This window comes from Crocodylus siamensis, chromosome 9, assembly GCF_052110815.1.
Source record: "Crocodylus siamensis isolate JL-2025a chromosome 9, ASM5211081v1, whole genome shotgun sequence".
NCBI lineage: Eukaryota > Metazoa > Chordata > Crocodylia > Crocodylidae > Crocodylus > Crocodylus siamensis.
In genome coordinates this window covers 42,946,434-42,971,184 of record NC_143403.1, presented here as the reverse complement: position 1 = coordinate 42,971,184, position 24,751 = coordinate 42,946,434, and the positions used below count along the sequence as shown (strand labels likewise).

Here is a 24,751-nt window from a genome sequence, read left to right as displayed (position 1 = left end):
ATTCCCTTTAACATCACTTAGTGACCTAGTGCAGTAGTGCTCAACCTTTTGGCCCCACAGGCCAGAGGAGCTATGGAGGGATCATCTGCCAGCCAGATTGGGCCTGGAGTCTATGCAATGAGATTGAGTCTTGGGGACCCAATACTACACCACCTACCATTCTCTAACACTGGGATTGGACACTGGATCCAGTATGCAGAGCTCGGGGCTCCCTATAGGTCAGAGGATTTGGCAGGAGGGAAGCAAAGCCACTGCTCCCCTGCTGGGAAATTTCTGGACCCATAGGGAGCCCTGCAAACTAGATGACATGGTGCTATGAACAGATCTGGCCCACGGGACAGACTGAGCACCCCTGCTAAGGGGGGAACTGTGGAAGTGTTAAGACAGAGCAACTCCAGACAAGGATTCACCTGCAGAGATTGCAGCAAACAGCAACAGCCATCCCACTGCTATTTGGCAATGCACAGCCCCTGGTGAGGCTTTGAGCCTTCACATAGTGCTCTATCTTCTCTCCCTCACTGCCAGGAGACTTTGCTCTCAGTTGACTGCACTGAGGAAAGCAGTGAGGCACACAGTTGGGGAAGGCACCTCAAGCAGTGTGGAAGAAGTCAGTAGCTGGTTGAGCACAAAGACAAGGACAAGTGGCTCAAGTTCAATCTATGCTGGAGCCAAAATCTAGGAAAGGTGTTGAGAATATATTATTGTAAAGGGGAAAAGGCCTCTGTGGCCCTGACTGACCATATACCAAGATGTGCCCATGGGGAACCACTGAGTGGCATTTTAGAAACCTTCACACTCCCCTGCAACAGCTCTTAAGATGGACAAAGAGGACCTATCCCTGGTTAGGCTTAGCAGTAACTGTAACCCTAGAGAAACTAGCCCCTTCTTCAGGTGGCTGGAAGCATGTAAGCCCACTAGCTAGGTGGGAGGATACATTTACACATTGAACAGACTGAATACACAAAATAAATAACTACACAATTGTGTGAACATTCCAGGTTAATTGCCACAAATTACTCTACAAGAGATTTCTTAGTGTAAAAATAGGAGTCAAAGACAGGTCACACAGCTGGCATCTTCTCAAGGCAAGCAGCACACCCCTGAAAGAGATGGGCTGAGACACAGCGCAAGGCCTTTCAGCAGCTCCTATGTGGCACAGAAGGATTTGGCAACAACACTGCAGAATGTGCATCAAATCAACCAGCCCAGAGGGCATCCAAGAGGCATCTGTGTGTAGCAGAAGAATCACAGCATCTTCACATGTACTCCTGGGCAGGTCACTCCTTCCCAGCAGGTACCTACTGGTACCAATTGTTCTTCAGTCCAAAGGCAACTACAGCACAATGTTCTTGCAACAGCAGCCAGAAGCTCATCTGATACGGATAAGTGAATCCACTATACATTGGCATAGGAGGACAGAAGGAAACACATAGACTTAGACGGGCACATCGTGAGGCATTCCTCCCGTGCACTCCTCATCATATCAGAGTGGAGAGGGACACACTTGTGTTATGCCAGGCAGTGCATTCCTGCTACTTCACATTCTGGGCTATGCCTCTGCTCAGTAATGCACAGCTGAAACATAGGCACCTGCCTCTGGAGCACACAAGGGTTGTGATATTTAATTCAGGGTTTCTGAGTGGGGAGATTGAGTATCTGGGATAAGGCATCAAAGGTCTCTTTTTCATAAGCATGATCCAAAGTTTGTTACATGGCACAAAATGGTATAAGCACTTAGTGACACTTTTCCATGAGATATGTCCAAGTTGGGTAAACAAACAGAGCCAGGATGTGAGAGGCACACATGTGCATCTGCTCCCTGAGCACACTCCTCAGGGACAGCTTTCTGCTGTGCTTTCACAGCACTTGATTCTTTGGGAAGCCAAGACTGGTTCTTGTCTCTTTTATTCATATACTATTACACAACTTCAACTATACAGCAAATCAGGTGACAGAGTTTGATCTGCTGCAGGAGTCAAGAGTTTGCTGCATAAGATCATATAAAGAGGGAATATGTCCTCATCCAGACTGAAATGAGGCCTGTGAAAGCCTAGAGCTATTGCTATACATGATACCAAGGTCTATATACTATAACTCAGATTCTCTCATCACACACATACACCACACAAATGTGCTAACTTCATAGAGAGAGAGGCTGGTTGGTCAGTCTGCATTAAAAGCACAAGAAGTTACCTTGTGGCACAAAGTTATTACATCCTCCCTAACCAAAAAGAAGCTACACAAGGAAAAATAATCTGCGGGTCTGAGCCATTATCAGACACTGACACATTACTGTTCACAGTCCATTGGTCCCTACAATAAACATTAACAGCAGCAGAAAGAACAGCAAAGTGTCCAAGTGCTCTGAATGGCAACATGCAGAAGTTCCCTGGGAGGTCTGGCCAGTTCTTAAAGATTATGGGTGAGAGAGATCATCTGCTTTGTTATGGCAACTCTGCACCACGCAAGCATCACAAAGTGGCAATGCTTTGGCTGGGGGTGTTCAGCTAACAACACCCTTTGTGCTGAATATTTTGGTGGTGTGAGGCTGACAGAAGTGATGTAGCCTCAGTATGACAGAGCAGAGCTCTGCTACACCTCTCCACTCGTGGCATGAAACTTCTAGGGGCTTTATGTTACCAGGGTGCATTAGAGCAGCTCCTCAGGGGTGGAGGCCAGGCAGCACAGCATCCTAGGATCATAGAAAAGCAGGACTGGAAGGGACCTCTAGAGGTCATCTACTCCAACCCCCTGCCTGAGACAGCATCTTCCCTAACCAAACCAACCCAGGCAAGTCCTTGTCTAACTTTTTATTAAAACTACACAGGCAGCTCTACCGCACAACCAGAGAACAGTGCCCTAACCTGCCACAGGTAAAACAGGGGAAAAATGGTGGCTGGTTCCTTGATGGTTTTCCCTCTCCACTGTGTTCATGCCCCTATTGCTAAGCGCTGGTATTTACTGCAGAATTCTGTGGTCACTGGACAGCTTTTGATGGGAATAACTAGTGGCTCTCCACCAAATCCCAAAAGGACGTCTGCTGGGAGATGTGAAACCTATTTAAAAATGGGCAGGGATGTGGATACATAGGATATCTTTAGCAAGCCTAGAGTGGGAGAATCAGGCAATCCAGGATCCCATCAATGGTTCTTACATGAAACGTCTTGTTCCACGCACACTATTAGTTTAGATACTGACGAAGGCTTCGAGACGGCATAGCAAGATTCTTGTGGGATTCTGATGATCCCACAAGATCATTAGAAACTCCTACTTTTCAGTAACTGAAGTGCATGCATCTACAGCCAGCCCCAGCAACCCTACAGCCTTCGAGTCATTTGCTGGGTATTAAAATGCCAGGCAATCACAGCTGGTTTCAGTAGACAGCAGAGTCCAGGACACATCTGGGAGAGGCAGCAGGATGGAGGGAAAGGAAGATATGATGGATTGTTCCCAGAGCATTAAGACATTAAGGAAAAGAATATCTGAAGTCTGGGGCCCAGCCCAAAGAAGTTATAAAGTTGGAGGGAAAATCAGTTCTACAACTCTATTGTTGAAGCTTTACTGAAGCCAATTTCCAAATCACTGGCCAAAGTAGCAGTCTAGCACCTTCCATTTGGCCGTACATGTTTATTCACTCAGTAAAGCCTCTTGGGATAGAGACTTCATAGGTATTAGGAGCATTTCTGAGCACAAAGGGCCTGGGGCTAAGTGCAGCTGGACAACACTGTTTTGGAATCATTTACTGAAGCAGCACTGGCTTTTTCCTCCACTGTGCTGGCTCCTCAGCAGCCTGGTACTGCACTGGGATGGGAAGGGGAGACTCAATGTGGACAGCTCTGGAATGATTAAGCAAAAAAATTAAGTATTAAATGGGATCCAAAGTTTCTAGCTGTAAACTCCGTTTCTAGCCCAATTACCACTCCCTTTGAATACCCCTTTAAATGCCATTCCCCACTTACTATCTGTCACAGGAATGACGAGACATTCTATGAAGTAATTACCACCTTCCCCAAACACACTGGCTACCTGAAATTCCCAAGTATGATAAAGAAGACTGCCTCACTTAGTATTGCACAGTATTCCAACATATATGTTCCCCATTACTCCTTGAAGTGACTTCTGTCTAAAGAAGAAAATGGTAGAAAGCAGGATGAGTTGCTCCCACACATCTTGCACTGGGAAAAGGTCCCAAAGCCACTGCTCCTAGCCTTAGCCTGCATACTCTGTGCTTTTCCCTAACATCCTGGGGGATTTCTGCGGCAAGACAGAAACGGTTGAATGCTGCAGAATGATCACTACAGGTAGAAAGACTGAAGAGATGATTAGTTTATCCAACTTTATGCCACCTTCTCTCAGACAGACACAAATACTTCCCAATATTTAACCATGCGCCGTAAAAGATTGTTCTTCAAATGATTAATTCAGCTGCATGAGGATCAGACCATCTATCATTCTCCAGGCATTATTCTCCAGCTTATAAAGTTCCAACCATCATTAAAGGAGCAAATAGTGCCTTGTGACACAGGTGAGAAATCAAACATCATTGATAAAGAACAGCAGAACAAAGTAGGTTTTCAAACAAGACATTTACTCACAGGGATGGTTTGCTAAGTTACAAACCACAGATCAGGTCTGTAAACAGGTAGGCCAGTTAGGGAACAACTCACAATGTGAAAAAGAGCTAAATTCATCACATTCATTTACAGCCAATAATTCAGCAACTTTGAACACAGGAAAAGGGGACAGCTTGGCAGAAAAGCTTAACTCATGCAAAATGCAAATGGAATATCATCAAACCCAGCCTCAGTGCAGGGAGAGGGAAGACTTGGAGCTTTCTGCCTCTTACCTTCTGCCCTGGGCCCTCAGCTAATACATTTGCATTTTTTATCATTTGTATTGATTCCACACCTCCCACTGGCTGCTGATCAGTTAATGGAGAATCACTGACTGCAACTACAGAAAGCACATAACTTGGCTTCATAGGGATACAAGGAAATGCAATAGTGGTAGTCAGATAAGTTGAGTGCTGTTAATGCAAACAACAGTCATTTCTGCTCAGACATATAGAGATATTGCTAGCAGACATCATTACTCAGAACCTTTAGTGGTTCCACTAGCTGTGTCAAGTCAAGAGTGTTCAACCAGCAGCCCACAGACCATGACACCTGGCCAACAGGGCTCTTCACAGGTCAGGAAATTTGGCAGTGGGAGAACAGTGACAATTAACACTGCCATCCCCTCCCTCACTGCCAAATTCCTAAAACCCATGTGCCAAGATTGGGGCTGTGGCTAGGCCATTCCCCCCACTTTGCCCCTGCCCCCCCCAAGCCACAAGATAGGGCTAGGCTACCCCTGCCCCTGTCATACAACTGAATCGGGCCTGACAGCCAGACCTGGCCCACAGATGGATGGGGCACCATCTATCCAGCCTGCAGGGCAAAACTTGAGCACCGCTGGTTTAAGTCTATGCATGCAAGACTAGTTTCCAACCACTTGTGTGTCTCATCATCATTATATGCTATGCAACAGCCTGCTAAGCTTCTTTGCTGCAGGTGACATTCAATTAGAAGTACCATACAACTGCAAACTAATCTGAGCACATTTGCATAACAAAGAAACAGAAGAGATGGCTCATATTAAAGAACGGAATTATTTCATGGTTCTGCAGGAACGTTATCCAATTTGATTTTATGAGGATTCCACCCACCCAACTCTCCCCTTCCACTTTTCAAGACCAACAAAATCCCAGCATACCACACACACGATATTCCTCACACTAGGGGATCTCTTTGAAAAATAATGTGGAAATAAAATGTGAAGTACTTTATACCTGGAAACAAAGATTCTGCAATCTGCCACTAGGTAGCACTCTAACTTTAGTTATATTTCAGTATCACAAAAAATGAAGAAAGTTTTCATTCACTGAGGAGGTTTTTCTCCAGGTACAATGTGTTCCAAGTCTTCTGCAGAAGAGTGTGATTCAGACCTCACTCTGGGCAACATAGTTATTTGGGCTTTTAATGAGAGTAATTTACACCCAAGCAAGTTTTCAAATGTCATACTGGGTTGGAACAAGTCAAGAACTCACGAGACAAGTCAAGAACCACAGTTAAGAGTCATCATGTCCTATAAAAATGTACCTGAGGATCCTTAGGGAAATCTGGGGAGAATTTACCTGCAAAACTAAAAACATGAGGCACTTCTGAAGACATGAACTGAGTCTCAAATCACAACAGAAAGGACTGAGATGTCAATATGAATGAGATGAAACCAAAGGATCTCTACAGTGCACAGTGTACAAATGGCTCCATAAGTGACTCTATCTGAAAATGCAACACATACAAAGATAACTGCTCCAAAGGATATGGATTCTATGAGCCTCTGCTGTGAAGCAGGGCAGTAAAGGACATGGAGAGATACAAGGTTACTTGGGATTCCAGAGTGGGCTTAGACTAAACTCCAGTATGGTCATGATTGCTTACAGGTGATCACTGCCTAGGAGCAAGTGTTACAGACAATCCAATTAGAACAAGGAAAGCGTGAACCAAACCCCAGCATGACAAACAGTGAAAGGGGTATACAAAGAACTTCACCAAGTGCATACATATAATTGTGATCTTTGTTGGGTGCTTCAAAGGATACACAGTATCCAGTAAATGACATCCAAGTAATATCTACAAGGCATGGATGGAGGCCATGATTATAATCCCTAAGGCACAATTAAAAAGGTTAAGTGGGACTCAGGGTCTACAAGACCCCCATTGTGCAGGGCAAAGCAGAGCAAGCCTGGGGCCTGTCTTAAATGGAATATATCCCTAGAGAAGTGTAGAACCAGAACTAAGTTTGGGGTGAAGAAGCCCTAGTGACTTGGTCAAGAAGGTTGGCACCAAGGAAGAGGTTGCACTGGCCTTTAGGGGCAGCCCCCCCACCCAACATATCATTAAAACCAAAAATGTGCCAGGCAAGACAGGAGGTGAGGGAGGCTGGAGAACAAAAGCAGGCAACTCAGACCACCAGAGCATGTCAGATGCTGGGGCTGGACCCCACACAGCCTGTTATACAAGCTCACAGAAAAGCCCAAAGCCACTATGAGGGTGACCTGTCTCTCCCACAATATTAATCAGATTAAGGTCAAGCCTCTAGAGCACAGCAAGCCCACATGAACTCAATGGGGGAGGCAAATACAGTGCTATTCACACATGAATGCTCCTGTCACTCCCCAGACAGACCTTTCAGGAGCCACAGTGAGTCACCAAGAACCAGTTTGGGTCAGTGCAGTGATGAGAGCTCCATGGAAGCTTCTTGTTCTCCAACATACATGAAGCCCTGTGACTCCTGTGAGTGATGTCACATGGGACACTTCCTGATGACACATCACATAATTCAATTGTCACAACCATGGCTTTACAGTTGTGATGCTCCAAAAAGTAATACTGTTAATAAAGAGGGACCTTTTTTCCTAGGGACAAAAGTAGTTTCTAAATGTTCTGTCCCATTCAGGAATTAGGACATGGAGGGAACAAATGCAGTTAGAGCAAAGCTGCATACCTGGTTTTCTGACCTTCTTTTTAGCTTTGCATATTATAAAGAAGTGCAAGAGAAGGCAATTGGAAGGCCTTGTGGTTAAGGCAGTGACCTCAGTTTAGGTTTCCTTCTTTAAGATTCCCTACGTGACTCTAGGAAATTGCCTAGAGAATCTGAATCAAGGAGTCAACATCTGTAGCCTTAACTTTTCAGAAGACTGTTATATGTAAAGGTTTAAACAGAGAAGCCCTATTAGGTGAAAGTCTCATCACCTCATTCCTTGAGGTGTACAGCATTCTAGTTACTGCCTGTTGCTTATTGCTGTGACTTGCTGGTTATAATAAAGCCACCTCTGGGATCAAAATGCCATGAGCTTCTCAAATGCATCTAGTTTGTAGTTTCTCTAATTCCCTATAATGGAAACATCAAGATTAAAGAAAGGTAAACTACAACCAAAGAAAATATCTTTTTGAGTCTGGAAATCTAAAAGTGACAGTGCTTTGGATAAGTCAGTTAACACATATAGGTTAGTTTTAGGGATGCTATAGAAAGTCAGAGGCAACGCAGATTTAGAAGTAGCAGACTCTTCCTTGGCTTTCAGAAGACTTATGAAGAAATGCACTTGGAGTAGTGGGATTCTTATGTTCGGAGGCAGCAGCAGCATAGCTATTCTGAGGAGGGAAGGTTGTAGGAAAATAAGGGCTTAAGAATGACAGTTTGTAAAGAACACTTAAATGACACAAGGGGCTGAGCATTCTCCAGCTACCTCACCTCTGCACCACCCTCCTCATCCACTTTACCATCCCTACTCCCCAGAGTGCAGTTGGGGAAAACAAGGTTCCAGTAGGAGCTGGACATCCCAGGAATCATCTGGTTAAGCACTGGGAAAAAACTGCAGCCCCTGTCTGCCCTAATGCTAAACTTCTTCCATCCTCACAGCATTGCAACAGGACACACAGTCTCCTGCCTCTGAAGCTGTTGCCACCATACTTCCTTGCATGCTGTACCCTGTCCCCTCCCTCCATCCCTCTGCCCCCCCAAATAAGACACACACCATACTTTGGGAGGGCAGAATGAAGAAAAAAAGTTTCTTCCAAAATCATGGCAGAGTCCTTCCTGTATGGGCAGAGTACACTCTTCAACATCAGCAAAAGCCAGTGTTTTAACACTCTCATGGATGTTGCCAAATTGGCAGCAGCTGTGAAAGGGTTAAAACAGTAGCTCTGACCCTGAAGACTGAATTCTGTCCCTCCCTTTCTGGGGCCAAGAGGGAGAGGGCATGGCAGCCATTATAGCATCTCCATGCTTCCACACTGGCACACAAATCAACTTCTCCACTTAAGATGCACACCCCAATTTTGGAGTACTGATTTCTGGGAAAAAGGTGAGAGTGTGGTATGCAAGAAAATATGGTAATGCTTCACTATTCACTGGCCAAAGGGCTGCAGCTGGCAGACAACACAGGCTCTGGGTCTCTTCCTCCCCTCGTAGCTCCAACACGATGTTTGTAGCCTTGTTTATAATGGTAAAACAAACTGGGTGAACAAGGGTTTCTGCACTAGATTGACACGGCCACCCTTCCTCTGTGGGCACAGTGTCAGAACCTCTGGCTACAAACTAGAAAAGAGTAATCCTCCAGCCCAGTCCAGAGAATCTGCAGACTGTTCACACTGTGCAGCTGTAAAGTGAACACCGCAGTCAAATCTGAAACACATCCATTTCTTTATGGCTGGTCATTAGCTCCTAGCAAATACCATCAATCAAGTGGTGAACATCACACACAAGCTAACTCAAAGGTTGTTTCTGACAATGCTGGAGGAAGCCCCTGGAATAGTGGTTCCTGACTGCTACAGCACTGTGTGACCATGGTAGACACTCTGGGGCTCTATATCGACAGATTGTTTCTCCTCCTTATCTGTAGCGAACACAGCTGCTCAACTCCAGTTCATTTGTGTACAATCTAATCTTTCACAAAGTTTGGGCTGGAATACAGAGCATGCCAGTCCTTCCAGTGAATTAAAATAAGCACAGCTGCATAGGAGACAGCATGTAATACTTGAGGCAGCCAGATTTGGCCTGGCAAAGTGGCAGAGCTCTAACCAGTGGTGTGCAGGCTGCATGATACTACATATTAGGTTGAAGAATCCGAAGAAACAAGCCACAGCCTCCAGAAGAAACTCAAGTGTGTCTCTGCGGACATCCATTCTACATACGATAATGATCCTTTGCTTCCATCTGCTCTGGAGTTTTTTGCCTCAAAGCAACCTCCTTTGTTAGAGGAAGGAGAACTCCCTGAGTGGAGACTCAGAAATGGAGCCAAGGGCTTTGAAAAATGCTTTACCTAAACAGTTTTCTCCAGCTGGATTCTTATCCCCTCCCCTCCGCACAACCAGAAAACTTCAGATCAGAACATAAGGAAATGTGACTGCAGATGGCGAGCACTTCAGGACATCCCACTTTCCAATTTGCACATCAATCCTTAAACAACATAAGTAACCCTGTGACGCTGTCCCAGTGACGGAGACCCTCAGGGGAAACCTCTCTACTTCGTGATCCTCATTGAAAAGTGCTGCCTGGTGTTTCCTTGGTGCTGCAGTAGGATGAGGAGCAGGGACCTAGTTTGCAGCTGAGTCACACACACAGCTAGGACAGGAATTGCTGTGACTCACTCCAGCATCAATAGAAAGGCATCATGGAGTGTGATATAAATAGTTTTAAAAAGTATAATATATATATTGAGAGAAAGAGAGAGAGAAACATAATGGTCTGGAATTAATAAATAACTATAGGCAGCCAAACTCCTGGGTTAAGGAGGGGACTCTTCTTAAGTGGCTTCTTTATTGCTCACAGCTCAAGGCACTTGGACTTTGACCTTCACTGTTCCTGACTGAGTACAGGGAAGGTTCTCACAACTCCACTTTCTGCATTTGTCTCTGTAACACAATCCACCCGAGCAAGAAGCACTCAGGGGTGGTGACAGGGATGCAGTGGCCACCAGAAAGCCTATCTCCTCCATGCTCAGTGGGCACAGAGGGTCACTCCTGGAGGAGGAAAGCGAGGAGCCCTGGTGTTCTCCACACCAAGTGTGAGGTGTAGATTGCTGCACACCCATGATGGGGGAAGTGCATCTGGGAAGACTTCTGGCTGTTTACTGCCAATTCTCAGCCATTGTACTGCTGCTGGTAGCGTAGGTTGAGCTCCCTCAGCTCCCGTTCCCGCACACGCCGTGACTTATTGGATTTGGTGGAGCGGCTGGAGCGGGTGGACTGGGCAGACTTGGTGCTTTGGCAGCGAGAGGATGCCCGTTTGAGGAGGTTCTGAGAGATGGAGCGGTGCAAGTTCTTCATGGATGAAGAGGCTGCCATGCTGACCACCCATGGATGCTTCAAGGCTTGAAGGGCTGTCATCCTGTCACTGGGATCCACGGTGAGCAAGCGATCAATAAAGTCCTTGGCCAGATTGGAGACACTGGGCCAGGGCTGAAAAATGAAAAGGAAACAATTAGAACAAAGCATTCCAACACAACTTTGATGAACACCCATTCCTGCTGGACCAGGACAGCCAACCAGGAAACAAGGTACTCTCCTTTCCACCATGGCCCCTTTTACTCATCCATTTGTCCTCATATCCCCAAGTTATATCTATCTCAGTCTCAGGCCAAAGAGCACAAGATGCAACTCCCTGCAGAGCCTCCAAGCCAGAGTCCTAGACTTAGTACTGATGAACAATGCTCCATTTCCACATGTGCCAGACTCTGAGCCTCAGTTCACACACAACTAAAGGCTTGTGCTCAATCTTAAACACTGTTCCTCTGCTACTGCAGGCTACCTGACTTTGCCATCAATACATTTCAAACCAGTTTTCAACTGGTGTAAACCAGCATAACTCCAGCAATTTCAATAGAACTTGGCCAGCTGATACTGAAGATCTGGCCTTTTATCTCTACATGACAGACTGTTGCTCTAGAACTGGCTTAATTTTTTCAGTTTGTGGTTTCAGAAGAACAGTTTCCCTTAGAGCTGAAGAATGTACATTTCAAATGGTCCTGAGCAATGTCCATTCACTACTTTAACCTGACTTTCTGCTCAGAGCTTCACATTTCCAAGTAGACGCTGAGAAAAACATTATCTTTCGGCAGACTCAGATTCCCAGCTTCACAGAAATTTATCTTCTCCCGCTTGACACAGCCCAATAATTAAATGCTAGTATGGAAACTTCATCAGTGGGGGTAGCTGAATTATCTATTGTAAATGATTCTTCCTGTAAATTGAGCATTTTTTTCTATTCATTGGTGGTTTGTGATGTTTACAAATTTGTTTCTTTTTCAAGTACTAGGACAAATAGTTGATCTGAACATATTTCAACCACTGGGTGGTTAATAGAGGTGGCAGGCTGGCCTTGTTGCTGGCTCCTGCTGGCTCCCCTTGGGTCCTACTGCCCCTGTCTCCTGTCATCTTTGACAGGAAGCCAGGAGCAGATAAATATTAGCTTTCTAAATTTTTTAGGGGCCCCACAGGCCGAATAGAATGGACCTAGCAGGCTAGATCCATCCCATGGGATGTATTTTGCTCACCCCTGCAATAAATATAGTCATTTTTATTTAAGAAAAAATATTGTATTGGCACTGAAGCAACACTTCTATGCCTTCATCGGGGAATGGGAAGCTAAGGGCACAGATAGTGGAAGGTGGAGAAAAAAGTTATAAGCAAAGCTTGTAGTGCAACAGGGTGGAAAAAGCAATGAGCCTGATGAATAACAGAGCATGGCAAAGGAAAGAGTAGTGTAGATTCTACCCCCACCAGAGACAGATCTCTGAAACCATGTCTTTTTTCTGCCTCAGGGTTGCGTGTAGCCTCCATCATTATGGTACTGAAGCTTTGTAAGAGATGGACGAAAATACAGAACCACTCAAAAACTGTGACCAGAGTCCAGCATGTAATTATTTAAAAACCCACTAGACAAAGGGCTGGATACAATCATAGTAACTAGGCCAATGCACATATCCCTAACTATCTGTTGTTGATATACATATTAAAAAGTAAAAGTAAAAATAAAGCCTCTTACATGACAACGAAGGTGTCTTCTGTCTGCTTCCAAGATCCCATTCAAGGTTGCTTTTTTTTGTTTTATAAGTTCTTACTATTGGGTTTAATATAATAGAAAATACTGGAACTGTGCTAGGAGTCAGTGCACTTTTCCAAGTGCTGATGAACTAAGTGTAACCCAAAGCTGGAAAGGGAAGGGTTGGGGGCCGCTTTGTCTCCACTTCTGGTGTTTTGTGTTCCATTTCCTTTTTTCTTGCCTTTCACATTTCATGTATAGATCTAATGTGTGGAAAGCCAAAAGAAATTTGGACAGGGTCATAAATTTGGTTTTGCCTGTTTATCTGATGCCATCTCCACTGTCTCCTGCTCAACTGGTGCCCCCTCTTCAATCCTATTTTTCTTCATGTACGTATATCAGGAACAGGCAAAACTCCAGGCTGAAGCAGGCTATCACCCACCTATCACAGGACTGAAAGGAGGCCTTTATTACTTTTTACCTGCACTGCTCCTCTGTTTGGGCTGAATACAGTCTCAATTAAATAGCTGTTTTGCAAGTAATCTAACATCTCCAACACTTAAGAAAAAGTTAAAATGTTGGGTTTATAACTTGCAATCTTCCTAGACATGAAAAATAATACGGGGCTCATATCATGTGTGTGATTAAGATACAAAAGCCTCAGTGCCTGCCCATATCCAGGGTGTTTGCAGTGGTACAGCTATAAGCAAAAATCCCTAATGTCAACAGACTCTAAAGACCATGGGAAAGAATATGTTTTAGCCATAGCTGCGGGCTGCAGAAAACAACATCTAAGGCATAATTCATAAATCAGAGTATCCTAAGGGCTTGTCCAGGGTATAGGAGGTTAAACAAGGCTTCTTTAAAAACTATTATTTATATTCCAGTATTGCCCAGAGGCTTCAAACAAATGGCCTTTTAGGCACTGTATAAACACAAAATAAAGAAACACAAACAGCAAATAAGACCTGACAGAGTCACAGGATGGGAGAAAGGAAGTATTGTTAACCCTGTTTTCTAGATGGGAAACTTGGGCCTCAACCACATAAAGGAATGGCATAGGTCTGCCCAAATCCCTAAGAATCAATCTGGTTCAGGATGCTCAAGTACCAGCCCATGGACCAGAACCAAGCTGTGGAGCTATCATCTGGCTGCCCAAGAATTCATAAATATGCCACTGGTGGCATCATTAACTGCTGTTCCCCTGCTGCAAAGTTTTTGGACCTGTGGGGCTAATACAGCCCTGCACACTAGTGTCCAGGGGATCTGGGTGTACTGGGCCAGTTCAGCATTCTGGATCATATCCATGAACCTACCCAGTGCAGGATCTGCCCTGTGGATTGACCCCTCAGGACTGGTAGTTTGGGTGCCACTGATCTAGTTAAAGTGGTTTAAGCCCATACCACTTCAATACCAGGCTGTCAAGAATCACCTGCTGATGAGAATCAGGTACCTAATCCAGAGGTGTGGAATACCCCAGAGTCTACATTCAGAAATATCTTTGACAGAAGCAACAGGTGTGCCTAGGGTGAAAACAAACTGTGTTTTTTTGGAAACTGTCAAATACAAGTGACAGTATCTCAGGAACAGGTGACAGAAAGCTGTCTTTGCTGATGGTCAGTGAGTGGGAAACTCCATAAAAAAAAAACAACACCCCCCCCCCACACTTTCATTCAAGAAACAAATCTTAACTGGCTACAATAAAAGACCATTTGTTATTGTGGGCCAAGACAACTGCCTTCCTGATGAGCAAACTTTTGGTACACTGCCTGGATTTAAAACAAGAAACACTTTTAGAAACCACTGATTCACCTTATTACATTAAAGATACAAATTCAACCACCAATCAAGCTGAATTCACACTGACAGAGAAAGACCCTACAATTTGTTTATTGGTACAGATGCTCACGAGTTGAACCATGTTAAACAACTAAAAATGCAGATTCTCAAAGAAAATGCTTTGAGTCTGGAAAGTTTAATTAACTGATTATAGTTTTGACTGCATCAGCTATTCTCAGCAGTTTAAAATAGTTGGATTCCCCTTTGTAGGAAAGATGCAGAATGTCTGGTTTCATCCAGCTAGTCTGTACAATAAATATGCTTATAAGCAAAACCAGCACTTTTCTTTTCACATTCAAGAATTAGCTTGCTGGAGTGGGTTCAGCTGTAAGTTTAAGCATATGTTGTAAAAACTTTGTATTTTCTTGGTTTTTAAAGGCTTTTTCCACATGGTCTGGCATCCATGCCATTGAGTACCAACCAGACAGACAGACCTAACTATCATGAGAAAGATTTGCTGAAACAATGGAATAGACAAATCTAGTTTAATACAGGAGGGATGCTATAACTAGAGGTGCACTGATACATTAGTCCGATATCAGATTAGCACCGATATAAAGAAAATTGGCCTGACGTGGCTGATAATTTGGCTGATAAATGGCCCGTGCATGTGCATAACCACAGTGCACCACATAGACAGTGAGGAGTCAAGCCGGCAGCATGGAGAACGGTGTGCAGATGGTAAGTCAGGTGTGGTGGAAGAGGAGAAGAGGGGCGGGGAGAGGAGGGGTGCAGGGGGGCAGAACAAGGTACCCATGATGAGGAAGTAAGACAGTGCCACAACTCATCTGCGGGGTGTGGGGATGGCAGGAGGGGGTGACTCCTGCTGCTGTGTGCTGTTCTTCCAGAAGCCGCTGGTCTGGCACTCGCCCACTTGTCTGGCGGCTCCCACCACTGCTCCTGCTGCTCATCCAGGAGGACATGGGGGGGAATGTGCCCCCAGATCTGCGTGAGGCGGGCGGCAGCGACGCTGGGAGGGTAGCTATGGGGTGCCTATGGCAATTTTGGGGGTGGCTGCAGCCCCCCCACCCCTGTAGCCACCTACCTGTCACTGCCCTGGCTCCAGCCCCAGTCCACAGCTGCAACCCACCCTGCCCACATCCTGTGTAGATCCTGGGGGGAAGTGCCCCCCCGTGCCCTCCCAACATTAGCAACAACATTAGCCAACCTCCACCCCTCCCTGCGCCCCCTGGACAAGCTGCAGTTCCATCCCACGCCCTGCCCCAGCCCCAGCTGGGCAGCATCTGCCCCAGTCCCGGCCCCAGCCCCAGCCCCACTCCTTCCCTCACCACAGGGGCCTTGATCTGCACCCCCACGCCCCTTCCCTCCCCCTTCCACCACAACAGACTTACTAGCTGCATGCAGCCATATCAGAAATCAGATCGGTATCGGCCGCTATGCCTCTTTAAAAATCGGCTATCAGTATTGGTGCCAAAAATCTCTATCGGTGTGCCCCTAGCTATAATGGATAGAAAAGCTTAAGAACCCATTCAACATTTGCCTAGAACTCTAGGGACAAGACCTGCAACCAGGTAACCAGCATTACCCTAAAGAACATAGACACTGCTGATCTGTTCATGTGACGGTTTATTTCACAATCAGCCTCTGCCATAAAGGAATAAAGTCTCATGCCTCTACTGATCCTAAATCACACTTTGGGTAAGGCTGACTACAAATAGTACAGAAGGTGAACAGGCCATGGACTGTTAATAAAAATGCACTATATTGTACAATTTATTTTTACAAGTGTCACATTTGTCCTAGATATTAAAATATTCCTGGTGGATATTCTCAACCAATTTTCCTTCAATATCAGTTTCACTAATTACTGTCCACAGCACTTGAAGTTTCACTTCATTTTATGCCAGACACACCCAACTGGGAGCCTGCAAGGAGCCAAAATGTGGCCCCCAGGCTCCTGCTCTCCCATAGTTCCAGCTGTTGCAGCAGGTAGGATGTCCTGGCTCTTCCTCTCTCCTCTGGCCTCTGCTTCCTGCCCACACTCCTGGGGACACAACAGGCCTGGACAGCAGGAGGGCACTGCAGTCCATCCAGCAAAGGGAGATCCAGACTGCTTGTATGGTAAAAGAGGGATTAGTCTGCTTGAACTTCATAGATGGCCAAGAGAAAGGTTGGGCTGCTCATGCAGCTGGAGAGAAGCTGAGCTGCTTCTGAGGCAAAGGGGGGCAGAGGGAGCACCCACTAGGTGTGCAACCCAGGGGCTGGCAGCCTGTGGGGCATGTGGCCCCTCACTGTCCAGAAATCGGACAGCCCTGATTTAAGCTACAACAAGGTCAGATTAATTTGCCAGTTGATTGATCCCTCATCTGGCTCAGCTTGTCCCCTTCAATCCCTTAATTTTTTTTCCTATACAGATGCATGCAACTTGTCCCCTTTGTCTATGCTGCGGTTTGTTTCTCCTTTCATTGTAAGAGTTATTTTCACAGTGAACCCCTGATTTGTTCTCTCAACTATCTTTACATGGATGACCAAATGCACCCAGCAATTTGATATCCTTCGTTTCCCATTCCAAAAGAAGCATCTCCTCTTCAACGCTCCCATGCTGGAACTATTTGCCACAACCCAGTTTTACTTAACAACAGAAGTTCTGCATGTTTATTTTTTTCTTTTTTTCTTTTCTTTTTTTTAAGTGGCAACACAACCCAACGGATCCTTTTCTAGCTGAATGTTTTTTACCCTGGTTCCAGCAATTTCATGTGGAAAGGCACCAATTAGTTCCAGATTTAATGTTCCATTTTATCTGGCAACAGCTTTGCTATCACTTTTTCAAACTATGGTGCCATGTAAGAAGCAGGTCCACTATCCAGTGTAGATCTTGTCTACATCATCTTCAAGATGTCTCCTGCCATCAGAACGCAGATTCCTCATCAATACGGAGGCGTCTACTCTTTCCCCTCAGAAAAGAGCCCTTGGAACTGTAGCAATGGCAACACAAACATCCTCACAACTCTTTCACTTTAAAGACAAATGACATGCAGTTGCTGGCCTGGGGGTTATCAAAGAAGGATATTCAAATTAATTAATAATTTGCAAATTTACATTTGCTCTATGTGGACCAGAGAATTTGGATGGATCACAGGCAAACATTTTAGAGCACTACCAGGAGCCTGGTCATTTTTGAAGGTGGAACATCTCAATATTTAGCATTTGACTAAAGAAATCTGCCAGCAACTTCATAATCTTTGAATAGGCAGCTGGCATTCGTAGGAAACTGGGAAAAAAATAATCAACCTCAACCTCCAGAGAAGAGTTTGCTTCACTAGCTCAGTAAATTAAACTAAACAAAAACAAACTCCAAACAAAAGTGAATTGGATTTCTTATCCTTCCAATTACTCTGTTCCATCAGAAACCGGGAATATGGAGCTCTTGTAATTAGAAATCTCTTCTGGTCAGCAAACACAAATCAGTTTATTGATCTGTTTATGCTACTGGAGATTTCACCTGCTGTACTGTAAAAGTCTCTGGTTTTATTTCATTAAACCCTTTCCTCAAAGAATAAATAAGAATGTATCCTGCTGAGTGAGATGAGTTTAGTAGTTTCTCAGCCCTAATCCCTGGAGAAGTTTGTTCATTTCACAGAAGTATCAAACTAGTTGGCACCATATCAGTCTCTGATCAAGTAAGATCCATGGGGGTGGCACAGGCCAGGAAGGGGCAGCCACTCCCTGAGCTTGATGTCAGGGCCCAGAGAGGAACACTGAGGCACCAACAGTCAAGATTGATTTGCCTTGACAGCACAACAGGGGAAATTTGCACAGTGCTTCATCTCATCACTGCTGTGACAGATTCTGACTATGCTATTAATCCTTCATTGACATGAACACCAAATAAAGCCATAAAAAAAAAACCATCAAAAAGAGTCTCCATCTTCCCTCTAACCTCCCCCCAATACATTAATTTCAATGAATTACCAATGGAGTCTTGGATTCAGTATGTACTTTCATCCTGCTGCACCATATTATTTTGGATCTCAACTTACTCCATACCTTCCATGCTGCAAACTTTTTTCACAAATAGAGGCAAAGCCACATACTTCTGAGCAGAACCTCATCAGAATCCAAAGGTCATTAACAGTGATTCATTGAGGGTTAGTGGCTGTTCTACTGCCCCTTGCCCAGGGAAGGTCCAAGGAACCTCACTTTACTTGCCATTGGGCCTTGCTCATGAAACAGATACATGATACAGACCAGGTTCAGAGTGGAAAACTGTTGCCCTTAGACAAAGCCAATGGGTGGAAAATGTCTGTAACCGCAAAAAATCCATCCCCCAGGAAGAAGCTGAATTTGCTGCTCTCTGACAGCAGCAATGCCACCTTGAACCATGCATCATCCTGAAATGTAGTGCAATTAATTACTAAATTGCAGGGGGACAAAAGAAAGAGCTAAGTCTCTTAGCATAATATGTTCCTGTTGGTGAAAATATATTCCTTCCTTGTCTCCACACTGTGGTCTCCTGGGGGGCTGAGTTTGACATGCCAAAACAAATATTCACTTTTTAATTCTGCTTTTAATCCATGCTCAGATTTTCTTTACTGGCCTTTCTCCAAGAAAGGCCCACTCTCCATCTTAAGTGTCTAAAACTAAATGCACCCACTAACTACATCAAGGCAAGAGGGTTGTGTGGCATGGCTGTCTCTGCTCTGTTATTACTAGGTATCATTGTGAATTTAGAGGTGAGTTCTAACTGCCGCTGGAACTGGTGCCGATTAAACATCTCTTTGGCCTGTCTGGTACCATTTTATCGAGGTATCTGGCTAGTGCCATTAAAACAAAATGCACTATCTTCATAAAGGACAATACTTAATTTCCCAGAAGGGCAGGGTAGCTCGAACTTGGTTCACAACACAAACATTCATTAAGAAATGCAATCACGAGAAACCAGATCAGTGCAACCTGCACCCTTTCAAACAGAATCTGGCACCCTACATTGCAGCCCATAGCCATGTCTCTGAAGTTACAATACCCACCAGAATCTTAGGAGAGAGCAAAAAAACACCATTCTTCAGAGTGCTCAGAGTGAGAACGAGAAAAGCTCATTGCGAAGGCTGCATGGTTCACAAAGGAATAGCACGAGAGTAAATAAGAACATTTGTGGCTGCAACAAGGACACATTTCTAATTCCTGTCCAGCAGCTCAGAGACCACAAAAGAGCAGAATGAAGTCTTTCCACCCACTCATTCATTCCCCTGTTTGCATTTGAGTATGACTCCTCTGCTTGTGCCAGGGCAGCCAGGTGTCCCAGATGGTCTCTTAGCCAAGCATTAGCCAAGTCTGAATACATTCAGTCCAGCATGCCTTTAAGCAGTAAAGGACACCAATAGTAGCCAAAGCCCTTAGATACAGTCACGTCACACCTGCTGTACAGAGGCATCCCTGAGAACCGAACAGCCTGAACGCTAAGAGATGAAAACCTGGAACCACTCAGCTGAAGATCTAGAAACAAAAACGAAGTTGGGAGACGGAACTAATTCTTAGGGAGAGCACAAGCACACATCCCCTCCATTAACAGGATCTCCCCATACTCTAGCAGCCAGTGGCAAAATCCTGTGGCCTCTGCAGCTCTGCAGCCAGGGAATTTGCAGAAATCTCCTCCCTTTGACATAGGATTGTGCTCCACAGCCCATGCTACATTTAAAAATGTATGTTTCTACCCAAGATGGTTACTCTTCCCAACCTTTGAAAACATGAGCTGATTATAATCATCATTATTTTTATGAGTATGGAGAAAAGCCTGAAAAGATAGATCCAGCTGAAGTGCAAATTACTCCATTCATATCAATTGGGAGGTTAAATCTGACACCTTAAGAGTGGCAATTTAAATCCCAATGTTGCTAATTACATAACTCTTGATTAATCTGAGATTCCAGCTAATTTGCTATTCTCACAATCCCTTCCTATCTACCCCTTGCTTCCCTGTTAAAAGCTTCAGTTACACAAACCTCTTTCCTCCCCACAACTCTGAGGATGTGTTTCAGTGTTACCAATACAGAAAAATCTGTGCCATATCAAAAATTGAAAGCCTTGTGACAGGGCAAAATAAATGCAACAATCTATTAATTTTAACACCACCAGGTCTATTGTACTAATCAGGTAGCACACTTCCACAGAATTACAGAACAATAAGGCTGGACAGGACTTCAGGATGTCATCTAGTCCACACCCCTGCTCAAGGCAGGATCACTCCTCTTTAAATTGTTCTTCCTCCCCCCCCGAAAAATGACTCTCTAAGGGTATGGTCACACATAACACATAGCCTGATTCAAATGAGGTTTAAACTTGAAATGGACAGATGTACAAGATAATTAAAGCAGTTTAAAGATGCCCAAAATGGTTCAAAGGTGTACCTGGAAAATTGGGCACTCTTAAACCAGTGGACTGTGAAATGAGCACCTGTTATGTGTGGACATCAAGAGTTCCACGACATGGGTCTGGCTAGTCCTGCAGACATCCCATACAGTATCACTCCTTGGCTACTCCTGCCCTTCACTGCTGCAACCGACTGCCCTGGTACATGCCTAGAACTCTGCAGTCCCCAGTTTGTTGGCATGTTTTATCAATGAGCTGTCTTGAACTGTTTGCTCAACAGAAGCTGTCTTTCTAACAGCCAGTTAGATTCTCACTCCCTATACTGCAACCCCTCATCATGTCCCCTCAGCCCTTGGGAACCTAAAATCATGGGTCCAAACACTACCCCCAGTTTCCCAGGCACCCTAAACTAGGCAAGCACACTTCAGTTGCCTGCAACTTACCACAGTCTGCACTCTACTAAATTCATGTTTAGGATGTTTAGGGAATAAAAGAAAGCAGAAAAGGGAAGATGTCCTCAGCCACAAGTCACCCACATCCCTGGGGGGCGTTTGTACATGACATGTTTTTTGACCTTTCTTGTGCTGCAACAGCGTGACTGTATGAACAAGATTTCCAGATGCTTTAAAAGTCTTTCTAGTGTATTAAACTAAAACTCCTCAGCTGTAGTTTAGTTTGGCTCCCCAGGAATTAAAGCATTGCATCCATGGATTCATTGTGTGCAAACACAAAAGCACTCTAAGACATGTAATGAGTCTCTTTGTCCACTAAGTGGACTTGCAACCTTTTTGTAGTTCACCCCTTTGAATTGCTGCCACTTTTTTTTTGTGTGCCATGTGCCAGCTCCCTGCTTCCACAGCTGCATGGCAGGGCATGGGGTGGGAGGCCCCAGGCTAGGGGCACAGCGTGGAACCATCCCTCTCTCCTGTGGTGCCACCTGGAGACTGGGCTTACTTTATTCAAAAACCTGGTATGTGCAAACACTGATGTGATGCTCTGAAGTAAACAAGTTTAAATTTTATAAACCTATTTAATTTAATGGGGATTAAACCCTGTGATATGTACAGATGCCCTGGGAAGCCTAATGTATAAGTACAAGCACTACCTCCCCTGCCAGCCATCCCCTCCACCCAGGCTTGGGAGCCATGCTGAACTGAGTCCTCACTCTCACACCCTGGGGTCAGAGCTATAGCACTTCAACACCTAAAAGGTGATCATGGTACTATGTCCACATCCCATCAGGCACTTAAAAACTTCCAGCAAGAGAATCTACAGCCTCTCCAAGTGATTCATTATTACAGCACCTAATCACTCACATAAAGAGAGTCATATCAATTAAACCACCATATTTTAAAGCAAAGGAAAGCTGCTACAGAGAACTTCCAGTCTAATGAAGTACTACAGATGCAGAAATCTTGCCCCTGAGTCCACAGGGCCTTAGCAAAGGCTAGAAAGAAGAGTGTGAGCAATGCTAAGGAAGCAAAGCATCTTTTCAACTGCTGGATTAGAATTTCACCAAATATTCAGACCTCTGTTGTGCGTGTCCATTTACAGTGTGTGGTATAGGTGCTTGTGGGGTGCACATGAGGATGTCTCATGCTTTTTCATGAGGGGGATTAATGTGAAGTAAATTATTCAACATTATTATACATTAACATGTTTCCTTACCAGCTGGGGGCAGAAATACCTTGTGCCACTGTGAAGTCTGGCATCATCTATGGCAACCTATGTATACACATCAAGGTTCAGTTAACTTCCTTTTTAGGGTCTACCTTAGGTAGGAGTCACTCTTCGCCCACTTTCATCTTTTTTTTTTTTAACAGATTTTGCCATATATTTTTCTTAGAAGGAGGTTTAGATCCTGAGAGGAGAGAAGCTCTTACTGATTTTCTCTGTGGCATATAGAGAATATGGAAGGAACAAGATGTCTGAGATGGAAAGAAGAGAACAGGAACTGTAACAGTATCTATGGAGTCCCAGTGAATCCATGTCTATGTGCCCTAAATCCACCACAATGGTGCCTGCATTCTTGGGCTGAAGGACCCTGCCAAGAACTGACACACATTGAGCCACTCATGGCCCATCAGAGAGGAGCTGCTTTTTAAGCTACAGAGCTTCATCAGATGCTGGAGAGCCCCCAGGCCCGGAGTTCAGCTTCCTACCCACAGGTGCCTTGGAGCTTGCCAAAGACATCTTCTCAGCTTCCTAATTATATAGCATGGGGATAGACTTCTATCCTGGTTCAACCTAGCAGAAATAATGAGCCAAAAGATGGCCATCTTGATTTAAGGCAAAAGCACTTGCTCATGCACCACAGATGAGTCATGGTCCCAATTTGGAAAGTGGGGAGGGAAGGCAGATGGGGGAGAGGGATCCTTACCAAAATATTCACAAATCACAGAATCATAGAAAATTAGGGTTGGAAGGGAGGGACCTCAGGAGGTCATCTAGTCCAGCCCTCTGCTCAAAGCAGGACCATCCCCAACTACATCATTCCAGCCAACGCTTTGTCTAGCTGCATCTTAAAAACCTTCAGGGATGGAGATTCCACAACTTCTCTGGGTAGCCTGTTCCAGTGTTTTACTATCCTCCTAGTGAAAAAGTTTTTTCCTAATATCTAACCTAAGTTCCCTTGCTGTAACTTGAGATTATTGCTCCTTGTTCTGTCATCTGCCACCACTGAGAACAGTATAGCTCATGGATGGGAAATTATTTGGGCCTGCAGGTGACATAGGGAGTTCTGTGGAGCTGCCGCAAGCCAGTCAGCACTCCCCCATCCTACCTCCCACACAGCAATAGCCTGGAGCCTGTGAGCCCTGTGGCTCCTCCCCAGCACTACCAACAGCACACAGCCCTAGCCCCGACCCTGGCCTGTGCCCACTCCATACTTGCCCCATACTTGGCCCAGCTGAAACCTGCATGTACAGTCCCAAACTCAGCCTACCCCATGCCTGAGCAGTGGCAGCAGCTGGGCAGAAGCTGCTGCTCAGCACGGGTTCTGGCTGGTCTGGAGCTGGTCTGCTCAGTCAGGCAGAGTCCAGAGCAGGTGCAGGGCGGGTTGGGGTTGGGCTGTGTGCGCAGGTCCCTGCCAATACCATGGGGCTGGGGGCAGTGGCAGCTGGAAGAAGCTGCCGCCACCTCGGCTGCCTAGAAAGGCAGTCTAGCTGCAGAGCCACCACCCCAGCCACGCTGTGTGCCCGGGGAATGGCGAGATGAACCATGGGCTGGACAAGACAAACCAAGGGACTTGCCACAGGCAACAAAGTCCCTCTGCAGGCCGGATCCAGCCTGCATGCTGTATTTTGCCCACCCCTGGTATAGCTCTATCCTCTCTGGAACCTCTATTCAGGTAGTTGAAGGATGCTACTAAATTCCCTCTGTCTTCTCTTCTCCAGACTAAATAAACCCAGTTCCCTCAGCCTTCTCTCAGAGCCATGTGCCCCAGCCCCTTCACCATTTTCGTTGCCTTCCGCTGAACTCGCTCCAACTCTAATACAGCAAAAGCTGTGTTATCCGGCATCCAGGGGGAATGTGGAGTGCCAGTTAATCAAAACTGCCCATTATCTAAGAGGCGTCTGTTCAGGCCACTGCCCCTCCCACTGCATCCGGTGCTTCAGCGTGCCAGGGGACAGGGAGGGGGGCCCTAAGCAGGCTGCTTTGCCCTGGGCCATGGGACTCAGTGAAATCGGAAGTGCCACAATGAGACTTCAGGTTTCATTTTTCCTGTGTCTACCAGCATGGCAGTTAAAAGAGTATGCCGGTTAGTAAAGTGCCAGATAGCACAGCTTTTACTGTATAATAAAAGCCTTAGTCTATCTGTCTGTCCATAATGTTCTAGGTCAACTGTGCATGAGCTGCCAAGACAGCGCGTGCTGATTGGCTGCAAGGGCCCGGAGCGTTACAGACAGAGGAGGCAAGGGAACGGCCACACTGTTCCCACCCCCCCCAACAGCTGACAGGGAGGGGGAGACAGTGGGGAAGAGCGGAGGAAGGGGAGGTG

At 45.4% G+C, this 24,751-nt stretch overlaps 1 protein-coding gene across 5 annotated transcripts in view; it reads right to left on the bottom strand.

The window, feature by feature from the left end:
• Positions 1–964: 964 nt before the first annotated feature.
• The window catches only part of PSKH1 (protein serine kinase H1), a 94,106-nt gene continuing 70,319 nt past the window's right edge, over positions 965–24,751 (bottom strand). For all 5 annotated transcript variants that reach the window (XM_090062300.1, XM_090062295.1, XM_090062297.1 and 2 more), the window contains one exon: positions 965–11,003. In XM_090062300.1, the coding sequence (XP_089918426.1) occupies positions 10,686–11,003 (318 nt within the window). In that variant the 3' untranslated portion in view covers positions 965–10,685. The remainder of the gene's footprint in view (positions 11,004–24,751) is intronic.